This window comes from Somniosus microcephalus, chromosome 9 (assembly GCF_052327205.1).
Source record: "Somniosus microcephalus isolate GS21.2 chromosome 9, FLI_Smic_1.0, whole genome shotgun sequence".
In the NCBI taxonomy this organism is placed as follows: domain Eukaryota; kingdom Metazoa; phylum Chordata; class Chondrichthyes; order Squaliformes; family Somniosidae; genus Somniosus; species Somniosus microcephalus.
This window is the reverse complement of record NC_140995.1, coordinates 172,307,949-172,320,271: the sequence shown is the minus strand read 5'-3', so window position 1 is coordinate 172,320,271 and position 12,323 is coordinate 172,307,949. Positions and strand designations below refer to the sequence as shown.

The 12,323-nt window shown below is 44.2% G+C and overlaps 1 protein-coding gene across 1 annotated transcript in view; it reads right to left on the bottom strand.

The window, feature by feature from the left end:
- The window catches only part of map3k5 (mitogen-activated protein kinase kinase kinase 5), a 193,990-nt gene that overhangs the window by 86,712 nt on the left and 94,955 nt on the right, over window positions 1–12,323 (bottom strand). Inside the window, exons 10-12 of the mRNA XM_085997514.1 lie at window positions 11,541–11,694; window positions 4,187–4,294; window positions 4,011–4,060 (exon numbers count right to left, since the gene is read on the bottom strand). Of these exons, the coding sequence (XP_085853640.1) occupies window positions 4,011–4,060; window positions 4,187–4,294; window positions 11,541–11,694 (312 nt within the window). The remainder of the gene's footprint in view (window positions 1–4,010; window positions 4,061–4,186; window positions 4,295–11,540; window positions 11,695–12,323) is intronic.

The window sequence follows — 12,323 nt, the reverse complement described above, 5'->3', positions numbered from 1 at the left end:
CTTGGTGTCCATATACACAAATCCTTAATCGTGGCACGGCAAGTTGATAAGGTGGTTAAAAAAGCATATGGTTACTTGGGTTTATATAGAGAAAAGGTAGCATAGTGGTTATGTTACTGGACTAGTAATCCAGAGGCTTGGACTAATGATCCAGAGACGCGAGTTCAAATCCCACCACAGCAGCTGGGGTATTTAAATTCAGTTAATTAAATAAATTTGAAATAAAAAGCTACCATCAGTAATGTCGTAAAAACCCATTTGGTCCATTAATGTCCTTTAGGGAAGGAAATTTGCTGTCCTTACCTGGTCTGGTCTATATGTGACTCCAGACCCACAGCAATATGGTTGACTCTTAACTGCCCTCTGAAATGTCCGAGCAAGCCACTCGGTTGTAACAAACTGCTACGAGAAACAATAATAAGAATAAAACCGGACAGACCACCCCACATTGACCTAGGGACCGGTGTTGGACAAAACAATGGCACATCCAGCCCAGTCGACCCTGCAAAGTCCTCCACACTAACATCTGGGGATTTGCGCCAAAATTGGGAGAGCTGTCCCACAGACTAGTCAACCAACAACTTGACATAGTAATATTCACAGAATCATACCTTTCAGCCAAAGTCCCAGACTCATCCCTCGCTGAACCCGTCTATATCCCCTTTCAGCCTCATTTCATCGTCCTCACAACTTAAATTCCCACCTAGTTTTGTATCATCAGCAAATTTGGATATATTACATTTGGTCCCCTCATCCAAATCACTGATACAGAATGTAAATAGCGGAGGCGCAACCACTGATCCTTGTGGTACCCAATTAGTTACAGCCTGCCAACCCGAAAATGACCATTTATTCCTCAGTCCTCAACATTGACTCCAGACCCCATGAAGTATCATGGCTTCAGGTCAAGCATGGGCAAGGTAACTTCTGCTGATTACCACATACCGTCCCCCCTCAGCTGATGAAACAGTTGTGCTGCTCCATGTTGACTACCACTTGGAAGAAGCACTGAGGGTAGCAAGGGCACAGAATGTAGTCTGGGTGCGGGACTTCAATGTCCATTACCAAAAGTGGCTTGGTAGCATCACTACTGACCGAGCTGGCCGAGTCCTGAAGGATATAGCTGCCAGACTGGGCCTGCGACAGGTGATGAGAGAACCAACATGAGCAAAAAACCTACTTGACCTCGTCCTCACCAATCTACCTGTCGCAGATGCATCTGTCCATGACAGCATTGGTAGCAGTGACCTCTGCACAGTTCTTGTGGAGACGAAATCCCATCTTCACACAGAGAACACCCTCCATCGTGTTGTGTGTCACTACCACCGTGCTAAATGGGATAGATTCAGAACAGATCTGGCAGCTCAAAACTGGACATCCATGAGGCGCTGTGGGCCATCAGCAGCAGCAGAATTGTATTCCACCACAACCTGTAACCTCATGGCCCGGCATATCCCTCGCTCTACCATTACCATCAAGCCAGGGGACCAACCCTGGTTCAATGAGGAGTGCAGAAAAGCATGCCAGGAGCAGCACCAGGCGTACCTAAAAATGAGATGGTAAGCTGCAACACAGGACTACATGCATGTTAAAAAGTGGAAGCAGCATGCTATAGACAGAACTATGCTATCCCACAACCAACGGATCAGATCAAAGCACTGCAGTCCTGCCACGTCCAGTCATGAATGGTGGTGGACAATTAAACAACTAACGGGAGGAGGAGGCTCCATGAATATCCCCATCTTCAATGATGGCGGAGTCCAGCACGAGTGCAAAAGACAAGGCTGAAGCATTTGCAACCATCTTCAGCTAGAAGTGCTGAGTGGATGATCCATATCGGCCTCCTCCAGAGGTCCCCACCACCACAGAAGCCAGTCTTCAGCCAATTCGATTCACTCCACGCGCTATCAAAAAATGGCTAAGCGTACTGGATACAGCAAAGGCTGTGGGCCCCGACAAAATCCCAGCTGTTGTGCTGAAGGCTTGTGTTCCAGAACTAGCCGCGCCTTTAGCCAAGCTGTTCCAGTACAGCTATGACACTGGCATCTACCCGACAATGTGGAAAACTGTCCAAAAAAGCAGGACAAATCCAATCCAGCCAATAACCGCCCCATCAGTCTACTCTCAATCATCAGCAAAGTGATGGAAGGTGTCGTCGACAATGCTATCAAGCGGCACTTACTCACCAATAACCTGCTCACCGATGCTCAGTTTGGGTTCTGCAGGACCACTCGGCTCCAGACCTCATTACAGCCTCGGTCCAAACATAGACAAAAGAGCTGAATTCCAGAGGTGAGGTGAGAGTGACTGCCCTTGACATCAATAAACTACAACATTCCACCAAAACGAAAAACTCCCTTGGTGTGGCACATCTGGCCAGGAGTCACTAAAATGAAAATGAAACAGTGTTGTAAACAATACTGCTTCAATCATTACTACCTGGAAGTCAGTTTAACCTTGGTAGTGGAGAAGCTTTTAGAAACGATAATCAGGGACAAAATTAACAGGTCACTTGGACAAGTGTGGATTAATTAAGGAAAGCCAGCACGGATTTGTTAAAGGCAAAACGTGTTTAACTAACTTGATCGAGTTTTTTGATGACATAAGAGAGAGGGTTGCTGAGGGCAATGCGGTTGACGTGGTGTTCATGGACTTCCAAAAGGCGTTTGATAAAGTTTCACATAATGGGCTTGTTGAAGCCCATGGAATAAAATGGACAGTGGCAGCAGCATGGATACGAAATTGGCTAAGTCACAGGAAACAGAGAGTAGTGGTGAACGGTTGTTTTTCGGACTGTTGGAAGATATACAGTGGTGTTCCCCAGGAGTCGGTACTAGGACCATTGCTTTACTTGATATATATTAATGACTTGGACTTGGGTGTACAGGGTACAATTTCAAAATTTGCAGATGACACAAAACTTGAAAGTATAGTGAACAGTGAGGAGGATACTGATAGACTTCAAGAGGACACAGACAGGCTGGTGGCATGGGTGGACACGTGGCAGATGAAATTTAATGCAGAAAAGTGCTAAGTGATACATTTTGGCAGGAAGAACGAGGAGGGGCAATATAAACTAAAGGGTACAATTCTAAAATGGGTACATGAACAGTGAGACCTGGGGGTATATGTGCATAAATCATTGACGTTGGCAGGGCAGGTTGAGAAAGCGGTTAAAAAAGCATATGGGATCCTGGGCTTCACAGATAGAGGCATAGAGCACAAAAGCAAGGAAGTTATGATGAACCTTTATAAAACACTGGTTTGGACACAGCTGGAGTATTGTGTCCAATTCTGGGCACCGCACTTTAAGAAGGATGTGAAGGTCTTAGAGAGGGTCCAGAAAAGATTTACAAGAATGGTTCCAGGGATGACGGACTTCAGTTATGTGGATAGTCTGGAGAAGCTGGGGTTGTTCTCCTTAAAGTAGAGAAGGTTGAGAGGAGATTTGATAGAGGTGTTCAAGATCATGAGGGGTCTAGACAGAGTAGATACAGAGAAACTGTTCCCATTGGCAGAAGGGTTGAGAACCAGAGGACACAGATTTAAAGTGATTGGCAGAAGAATCAAAGGCGACATGAGAAAAAACTTTTGTACGCAGCAAGTGATTATGATTTGGAATTCATTGCCTGAGACGGTGGTGGAGGCAGATTCAATCATGGCTTTCAAAACAGAATTGGATAAGTACCTGAAGGAAAAAAATTTGCAGGGCTACGGGGAAAGGGCAGGGGATTGGGACTAGCTGGTGTTCTTGCAGAGAGCTGGCACGGGCTCGATGGGCCAAATGGTCTCCTTCTGTGCTGTAACCATTCTATGAACAATACAGGCCCATGAGTGAGTTAATACGTATTCCTATTGACAGTTATGAATGGTGCAAGAAAATTACCATTAGTTCCAAACAGAAAGAACTTTTACACTGGCTGAACCTAGTTTTTAATGTTCTGTTTATGACATAAATCAGAGAGGCACTAAGACTTGTTGTGTAAGAAATATATTAACCAGTCACTGACCTCACACCCCGGATAGAAGCAGCACTGAAGTTCCATTCGTTTATGCCATTCTGTGGTACACAACACATTGGAACCATAGGGGAGGAAAAACAAGAACATTGTTATAGCTAGAGAGTTATGAATACTGAAAAATTAATTAATCCAGTGACCTATTTGTAACATATTGAATAAATTACCTTGTCATTTGGTGATACATGCCAAATAGATACAGTCTTCTCTTCTGCGTCATTGTTTATGGATAAATAAGCAGGCTGGAAGACTTTGGTTGGCTCCAAGATTAACACCTGTCATATCAAGTATAAAAATGACAACTTTTTCAGTATTTCAAAACTGTATCATAAAAGTTTCCAAAGTTTGCGTACACCAAGGACTCCTGTATCTGTAGATTAATGACAATGTACAAATACCATGGCCCAGGCTCACAACCTAACAGACCATAAAATATCAACATTACCAGGTTGTTGTCTATTGGCAGGCATACAGGTACAATTACTAATGTGAATACCATTCACATAGGTATTCATGTTAATCACTTATCAAATACTAATAAATGAAACATGCTTATTTTGTCAGCATCCAACAGATTTTAGCATACTATATGCTTCAACTAGTTAATCTTAAATCAGCTGATGCACATTGTTGTCCACCAGCCAATAAGAGAAATGCTGGGGCAATTTTTGAGCTTTGTCAATTGGGTGGTAACCTGGCAGAATGGATTGCCTGCCCTGATTTCAATTGGTTGAGAATCGGGCAGGTTCTACAATGGGCAGGCGATCCGCTCTGCCAGGATTACTGCCCAGTTGCTTAAAGTGAAAATGAGCCCCACTGACTTTTGGGGGAGGATGGGCAAGACAGGGGAACGGCATGACATGACTGTTTGTCATAACCTCTTGTTCATTCCCCCACTCACAACTGTGCATGTGTATATTTCTGCAAGGACATTGGTATTCTGCTTCGAGCTAGTTTATTCTTCCCTGATGACAGTGCTGCATCCTCTCATAGAAACATAGAAGATAGGAGCAGGAGTAGGCCATTCGGCCCCTCGAGCCTGCTCCGCCATTCAATGCGATCATGGCTGATCATCCAAATTCAGTACCCTGTCCCTGCTTTCTCCCCATATCCCTTGATCCCTTTAGCCTTAAGAAATATATCCAACTCCTTCTTGAATATATTTAATGAATTGGCCTCTACTGCCTTCTGTGGTAGAGAATTCCACATGTTCACCACTCTCTGGGTGGTGAAGAAATTCCTCCTCATTTCTGTCCTAAATGGCTTACCCCTCATCCTTTTTTTTTATTCATTGATGGGATGTGGGCGTCGCTGGCTGGCTAGGCCTGCATTTAGTGCCCATCCCTAATTGCCCTTGAGAAGATGGTGGTGAGCCGCCTTCTTGAACCGCTGCAGTCCATATGGTGTAGGTACACCCACAATGCTGTTGGGAAGGGAGTTCCAGGATTTTGGCCCAGCGACAGTGAAGGAACGGTGATACAGGTCCAAGTCAGGATGGTGTGTGGCTTGGAGGGGAACTTGTAGGTGGTGATGTTCCCATGCGTCTGCTGCCCTTGTCCTTCTAAGTGGTAGAGGTCGCGGGTTTGGAAGGTGCTGTTGAAGGAGCTTTGGTGAGTTGCTGCAGTGCATCTTGTAGATGGTACACACTGCAGCCACAGTGCGCCGGTGGTGGAGGGAGTGAATGTTGAAGGTGGTGGATGGAGTGCCAATCAAGCGGGCTGCTTTATCCTGAATGGTGTCGAGCTTCTTGAGTGTTGTTGGAGCTGCACTCATCCAGGCGAGTGGAGAGTATTCCATCACATTCCTGACTTGTGCCTTGTAGATGGTGGAAAGGCTTTGGGGAGTCAGGAGGTGAGACACTCGCCGCAGAATTCCCAGCCTCTGGCCTGCTCTTGTAGCCACAGTATTTATATGGCTGGTCCAGTTCAGTTTCTGATCAATGGTAACCCCCAGGATGTTGATAGTGGGGGATTCAGCGATGGTAATGCCATTGAATGTCATGGGGAGATGGTTAGAGTCTCGCTTGTTGGAGATGGTCATTGCCTGGCACTTGTGTGGTGCGAATGTTACTTGCCACTTGTCAGCCCAAGTCTGAATGTTGTCCAGGTCTTGCTGCATATGGACACGGACTGCTTCAGTATCTGACGAGTCTCGAATGGTGCCGAACAGTGTGCAATCATCAGCAAACATCCCCACTTCTGACCTTATGATGGAGGGAAGGTCATTGATGAAACAGCTGAAGATGGTTGGGCCGAGGGCACTGCCCTGAGGAACTCCTGCAGTGATGTCATGTCCTTAGACTGTGACCCCTGGTTCTGGACTCCCCGACACATCGGGAACATCCGTCCTGCATCTAGTCTGTCCAGTCCTGCCAGAATTTTGTAAGTTTCAATGAGATACCCTCTCATTCTTCTCAACTCCAGCGAGTATAAGCCCAATCAACCCAATCTCTCCTCGTACGTCATTCCTGCCATCCCAGGTATCAGCCTGGTGAATCTTTGCTGAACTCCCTCCATGGCAAAAACATCCTTCCTCAGATAAGGCGACCAAAACTGCACACAATACTCAAGGTGCGGTCTCACCAAGGCCTTGTACAATTGCAGCAAGACATCCTTGTTCCTGTACTCAAACCCTCTCGCTACGAAGGCCAACATACCATTTGCCTTCTTAACCACCTGCTGCACCTGCATGCTTACTTTCAGCGACTGGTGCACAAGTACACCCAGGTCTCATTGCACTTCTCCTTCTCCCAATCTATTGCCATTCAGATAATAATCTGCCTTCCTGTTTTGCCACCAAAGTGGATAACCTCACATTTATCCACGTTATATTGCATCTGCCATGCTTTTGCCCAATCACCCAACCTGACCAAATCATCCTGGAGTTTCTTGGCATCCTCCACACGCCCACCCAGCTTTGTGTCGTCTGCAAATTTGGAGATATTACATCTAGTTCCCTTGTCTAGATCATTAATATATATTGTGAATAGCTGGGGTCCAAGGACCGATCCCTGCGGTACCCCACTAGTCACTGCCTGCCACACGGAAAAAGAGCCGTTTATTCCAACTCTTTGCTTTCTGTCTGCCAACCAGTTCTCTATCCAAGTCAATAACTTGCCCCCAATCCCATGTGCCTTAACTTTACACGCTAATCTCTTATGCAGGACCTTATCAAAAGCCTTCTGAAAGTCCAAATACACCACATCCACTGGTTCTCCCTTATCTATTTTACCAGTCACAGCCTCAAAAAATTCCAGTAGATTAGTCAAGCACGATTTACCTTTTGTAAATCCATGTTGACATTGTCCGATCCCGTCACTGTTTTCCAAGTGCTCAGCTATTACATCTTTTATAATGGACTCTAGCATTTTCCCCATTACCGATGTCAGGCTTACCGGTCTGTAATTCCCAGTTTTCTCTCTACCACCTTTTTTGAATAGTGGGGTAACATTAGCTACCCTCCAATCCATGGGTACTGTTCCAGATTCCATCAAATGTTGGAAGATGATCAGCAATGCATCTACTATTTCTAGGGCCACTTCCTTAAACTGGCTTAATAAAGTAATAAAGGATAGTATCCGACTGAAAACAAGGGCATATAAAGTAGCCAAATCTAGTGGGAGGATAGATTAGGAAGCATTTAAAAGCCAGCAAAGAATAACTAAAAGATTAATTAAGAAAGGGAAGATAGATTATGAAAGTAAACTAGCAAAAAGTATAAAAACAGATAGCAAGAGTTTCTACAGCTATATGAAAAGAAAAAGGGTGGCTAAAGTGAACGTTGGTCCCTTAGAGGATGAGACCGGGAAACTAGTGGTGGGGAACATGGAGATGGCAAGGACGCTGAACAAATATTTTGTATCAGTCTTTACAGTAGAGGACACTAAAAATATACCAACATTGGACAAACAGGGGGCAATGGGGGGGGGGGCGGGGGGGGAGGAGGAGCTAAACACGATTAAAATCACTAAGGAGGTGGTACTCGGTAAAATAATGGGACTTAAGGCGGATAAATCTCCCGGACCTGATGGCCTACATCCTAGGGTCTTGAGAGAAGTAGCAGTAGGGATTGTGGATGCATTGGTGATGATTTTCCAAAACTCCCTGGTCTCAGGAAAGGTCCCGGCAGAATGGAAAACTGCTAATATAACACCCTTATTTAAGAACGGAAGTAGACAAAAAGCTGGAAACTATAGACCAGTTAGCCTAACATCTGTGGTTGGTAAAATGTTGGAGTCCATTATTAAGGAAACAGTAACAGAGCATTTGGATAAACATAATTTAATAGGATAGAGTCAGCATGGTTTTATGAAGGGGAAGTCATGTTTGACAAATTTGCTCGAATTCTTTGAGGACGTAACAAACAGGGTGGATAAAGGGGAACCAGTGGATGTTGTGTATTTGGACTTCCAAAAGGCATTTGACAAGGTGCCACACAAAAGATTATTGCTTAAGATAAAAAATCACGGGATTGGGGGTAATATACTGGCATGGGTAGAAGATTGGCTATCTAACAGAAAACAAAGAGTTGGGATAAATGGTTCGTTCTCGGGCTGGCAATCACTAACTAATGGTGTTCCGCAGGGGTCAGTGCTGGGACCCCAACTCTTTACAATCTATATTAATGATTTGGAAGAAGGGACCGAGTGCAACGTATCCAAGTTTGCCGACGATACAAAGATGGGAGGGAAAGCAGTGAGTGAGGAGGACATAAAAAACCTGCAAAAGGACATAGACAGGCTAAGTGAGTGGGCAGAGATTTGGCAGATGGAATATAATATTGGAAAGTGTGAGGTTATGCACTTTGGCAGAAAAAATCAAAGAGCAAGTTATTATCTAAATGGAGAGAAACTGCAAAGTGCTACAGTGCAAAGGGATCTGGGGGTCCTGGTGCATGAAACACAAAAAGTTAGTATGCAGGTGCAGCAGGTGATCAGAAAGGCCAATGGAATCTTGGCTTTTATTGCAAGGGGGATGGAGTATAGAAACAGGGAAGTCTTGCTGCAGTTATACAGGGTATTGGTGAAGCCACACCTGGAATACTGCGTGCAGTTTTGGTTTCCATATTTAAGAAAAAATATACTTGCTCTCGAGGCGGTTCAGAGAAGGTTCACTCGGTTGATTCCGGAGATGAAGGGGTTGACGTATGAGGAAAGGTTGCGTAGGTTGGGCCTCTACTCATTGGAGTTCAGAAGATTGAGAGGCGATCTTATCAAAACATATAAGATTGTGAGGGGGATTGATCGGGTGGATGCGATGAGGCTGTTTCCACTGATGGGTGAGGGGGGCATAATCTTAGAATAAGGGGCTGCCCTTTCAAAACTGAGATGAGGAGAAACTTCTTTACTCAGAGGGTGGTAAATCTATGGAATTTGCTACTCCAGAGAGCTGTGGAAGCTGCAACATTAAATAGATTTAAAACGGAGATAGACAGTTTCCTAGCAGATAAGGGAATTAGGGGTTACGGGGAGAGGGCAGGGAAGTGGAGGTGAGTCTAGGTTCGGATCAGCCATGATCCTATTGAATGGCGGAGCAGGCCCGAGGGGCCGTATGGCCTAATCCTGCTCCTACTACTTATGTTCTTATGTTATGTTCTTATGTTCTTAAGTACCCTAGGATGTAGATTATCAGGCCCTGGGGATTTATCGGCCTTCAATCCCGTCAATTTCTCTAACACCATTTCCCTACAAATACTGATTTCTTTCAGTTCCTACCTTTCATCAGACCCTATGTTCCCTGACATCTCTGGGAGGTTATTTGTGTCCTCATTTGTGAAGACAGAACCAAAATATGTATTTAATTGGTCTGCCATTTCTTTGTTCCCCATTATAAATTCCCCTGATTCTGACTGCAAGGGACCTATGCTTGACTTCACCAATCTTTTTCTGTTCACATATCTATAAAAGCTTTTACAGTCAGTTTTTATGTTCCCTGCAAGCTTACTCTCATATTCTATTTTCCCCTTCTTAATTAATCCCTTTGTCCACCTTTGTTGAATCCTAAACTGTTCCCAATCCTCAGGTTTACTGCTTTTTCTGGCCAATTTGTATGTCCTTTTCTTGGATCTTATGCTATCCCTAATTTCCCTCATTAGCCACGGTTGAGTCACCTTTTTTGTTTTATTTTTATGCCAAACTGGGATGAACAAATTCTATAGTTCATCCATGCGGTCTTTGAATCTTTGCCATTGCCTATCCACCGTCAACCCTTTGAGTGACATTCCCCAATCAATCCTACCCAACTCGCGCCTCATACCATCGTAGTTTCCTTTATTTAAATTCAGGACCCTAATCTCTGAGTCAACTACTTCACTCTCCATCTTAATGAAGAATTCTATCATATTATGATCGCTCCGACCCAAGGGGCCTCGCACAACAAGATTGCTAATTAATCCTTTCTCGTTACATAATACCCAGTCTAAGATGGCCTGATCTCTAGTTGGTTCCAGGAAACCATCCCTTAAACACTCCAGGAATTCCTCCTCCACAGTATTGTTACTAATTTGGTTAGCCCAATCTATATGTAGATTAAAGTCACCCATGATGACTGTTGTGCCCTTATTGCACGCTTCTCTAATTTCCCTTTTAATGCCATCCCCAACCTCCGCATTACTGTTTGGAGGTCTATATACCACTCCCACTAACATTTTCTGCCCCATCGTATTTCTCAGTTCTACCCATACAGATTCCACATCATCAGAGCTAATATCCTTCCTTACAATTGTGTTAATCCCCTCTTTAACCAGCAATGCTACCCCACCTCCCTTTCCTTTTTGCCTATCTTTCCTGAATATGGAATACCCCTGGATGTTGAGTTCCCAGCCTTGGCCACCCTGGAGCCATGTTTCCGTAATCCCAATCAAATCATATTTGTTTACCTCTATTTGCACAGCTAATTCATCCACCTTATTACGAATGCTCCTCGCATTAAGACACAAAGCCTTCAGGCTTGTTTTTTTTAACGCTCTCATCTGGAAATAAAAGCATTTCTGGACAGCAGACACAGGTCCACATTGGCTTGGTACAGTGTTGCACAATGACTGCAGTGCAAGTATTCCCAAAATCCATTGAGGTGAACTCTGATAGTCCTTATGTACAAAGGTTTAATATGGTTACCAGGAGTCATCTGCTGCTAAATTGAGAAGTGAACATCTTAACTGTGTTTATTATTAACTAAAAGTGTACCAGCCAGTGTAAGTGGGGCATGATGGGCTACCAGACTTGCGTTGTGGCTTGGACCCCCACCTACCCCAAAAAGGTTTAAAAAAAAAATTCTGGCATATATCTAGCCTCTGTTTTTGGCCCTGTCCCCCGGCACTATATTCAGTTGATCTTCTCCTCGTCCCACCTGCTCTGGCGGGGTCAATGTTGGAGGTCACCAGTCGACTGATCCTAATACTTAGACTGAGATCAAAGAGGTGCAGCTTTTTGAGAACTATGCCTTGAAATTTTGTGTGTGTAAGTGTACATGCGTTCCTGAGGCTAAAGATACACAAATAAAACTTCCATTAAAAAATACATACAGGAAATCGAACCAAGGACACAGCTTCATTGGTGGCTTCAACAATGAAATCCATCCAGAAGTCCACCCGGTCCTGACATTCAGAGGGCTGCTCTGGAGTTTGTTTCTTAAAGCGTTGGTATATATGAATGGTTTCTACAACAGACTTCAGATACCTAAAAATACAGTCAGCAGCAAAACAAAAACTGATCAGGAACATAAAACAGTTTCATGTCAACAGATTTTTAAATTTTTAAATCAGTCCCGTGCACAGGCTAAATCACTGACATACGGCATTAGTTTTCAACTTATGGGAAGGTTAGAGCGCAAAACAACTGACTGGATTTTCTTATACTTGACCCTGTCAATCCCGCGTGAGCTTAATATAATTTACCTGACATTTCTCCTCAGTCGAAATATGACCGATGCTAAAATATCAAATTTACCCACATTTTTCCATTCTACACACTATTTCAGGATAAAATAGAAATGATTAGTGTGCTCATCAATTTGCTTTCTGGAAGATAGGAGAAACTCACGAGGGGATTACAATACACGTAACAAGTGGTTTCATTGATGGGGCCAGAGTCTCACTATTGCATTACTTGCTATTGAGCAGTCAAAGTAAACTCCTGATGCTAAGGGACACGAGGGTCACTAATGGGAGAGACCACCAATGCTAAATCCGAGAATACTCAGTGACGACCCAAAATTTGTAACTGTGTCTATTATGGATGGGAAATCGTGTGGGTCACAAATTGGATAAACTGGCCTCTGTGCTGAAACTGCGGATGCATCACTCCAT